At 64.5% G+C, this 1,324-nt stretch overlaps 1 protein-coding gene across 1 annotated transcript in view; it reads left to right on the top strand.

The window, feature by feature from the left end:
* The first annotated feature begins 441 nt into the window (after nt 1-441).
* The window catches only part of SLC25A39 (solute carrier family 25, member 39), a 2,058-nt gene continuing 1,175 nt past the window's right edge, over nt 442-1,324 (top strand). Inside the window, exons 1-4 of the mRNA XM_009572235.1 lie at nt 442-523; nt 672-781; nt 915-982; nt 1,114-1,238. Coding sequence (XP_009570530.1) covers nt 442-523; nt 672-781; nt 915-982; nt 1,114-1,238 — 385 coding nt within the window. The remainder of the gene's footprint in view (nt 524-671; nt 782-914; nt 983-1,113; nt 1,239-1,324) is intronic.

Here is a 1,324-nt window from a genome sequence, read left to right as displayed (position 1 = left end):
AGCAGCGTTGCTTTCCCAAGCCTTGATCCTGGTTTTCTTCCCTGCTGGTGGTGGCTCAGGCTCCTCTGGCTGGGAGGACATCCTGCTCTGGTCTGGGGGCTGCGATCGTCCCCAGCCCTGCAGCTGCTCCTGCAGCCCTGCTTCGGGGCTGTCCCCGCTGGGTCCTTGCCTGGGTCTGCTGGGGGTCTGTTGTGCAACAGGCCTGGCTGTCTGCAGTCCCCCTGTCCTTGCCCTGTTTTGTAGCCCTGTCCTGTTGCTACATCAAAGTCCCCTTGGATCTCCGCTGCCCCACTTGCTCCCTGCAGCCTGGCATCCCTGCGTCCCTGGCTCCATGGAGGGCGTGATAGGGGAACGATGCTGGCTCCCTGTGATGGTACCCCCACCATGCCGGGGCAGCAGAGCTGATGCCGGACGAGGCGTAAACCTCTCCTGCTGCCAGCGATGGCTCCTACCGTGCCCCAGACCCCTGTGGGTCTGGCCGTGGTCGGATCCTTGCTGGAGGATTATCCCTCTCCTGGCCTTGGTCTGGGGCTGGTCCCCACTGGACTCAGGCATTCAGGGTTTGGTTCTCACCTGGGAGAGATGATGGCTTTAGGGATCAAATGGGCTGGACACAGGGCAGAGGGGAAGGGTCCCCTGTCTAACGGCGATGCTGTTGCCTCCCACCCCAGGGAAGTGTTTCCTCTACTGCAATGGGCTCATGGACCATCTGTACGTCTGCCAGAATGGCATCGGCTGCACCGCCTGGTACAAGGCCCCCACCCACTTCACCGGCACGCTGGTAGGGGCTGCAGGTGCAGGCAGGGTGGGCAGGGGTCTCCCTGTCCCAGGGAGGGGGTCAGGGTGTTTGCTGGGGGGGTGCTTGCCCCTCTTCCCCCTCTAACCCTTCTCCTTGTGCTACACTCTCTCCCCAGGATGCCTTCGTGAAGATCACGCGCTACGAGGGCGTCAGGTCTCTGTGGAGCGGCTTGCCCCCCACCCTGTGAGTTTGGACCCTGCCTGGGGAGGAGTCTGGGTGCAAACGTCTGCCCGGGTGCATGGGCATCCACCCCAAGCCTCCTGCCAGCCCCCAGGGAGGGCACGCATGCCCCTCACACCCCTCCTCCTCGGCAGGGTCATGGCTGTGCCAGCCACCGTCATTTATTTCACCACCTACGACCAGCTCCGGGACTACCTGCACGCTCGGACGGGAAGCCGGGGGCACCACATCCCCTTGCTGGCCGGGGCCCTTGCCAGGCGTGAGTACCCCTCCTCTCCGGGGGCCCCCCCGTGCCCACCCTGCGTCCTTGTAGGAGAGCGTGGCGGGGCTCTTGGCTGTTTGTGG

This window comes from Fulmarus glacialis, unplaced genomic scaffold (assembly GCF_000690835.1).
Source record: "Fulmarus glacialis isolate BGI_N327 unplaced genomic scaffold, ASM69083v1 scaffold36302, whole genome shotgun sequence".
In the NCBI taxonomy this organism is placed as follows: domain Eukaryota; kingdom Metazoa; phylum Chordata; class Aves; order Procellariiformes; family Procellariidae; genus Fulmarus; species Fulmarus glacialis.
The sequence above is the reverse complement of the archived record's forward strand: the minus strand, read 5'-3'. Positions and strand labels throughout refer to the sequence as shown.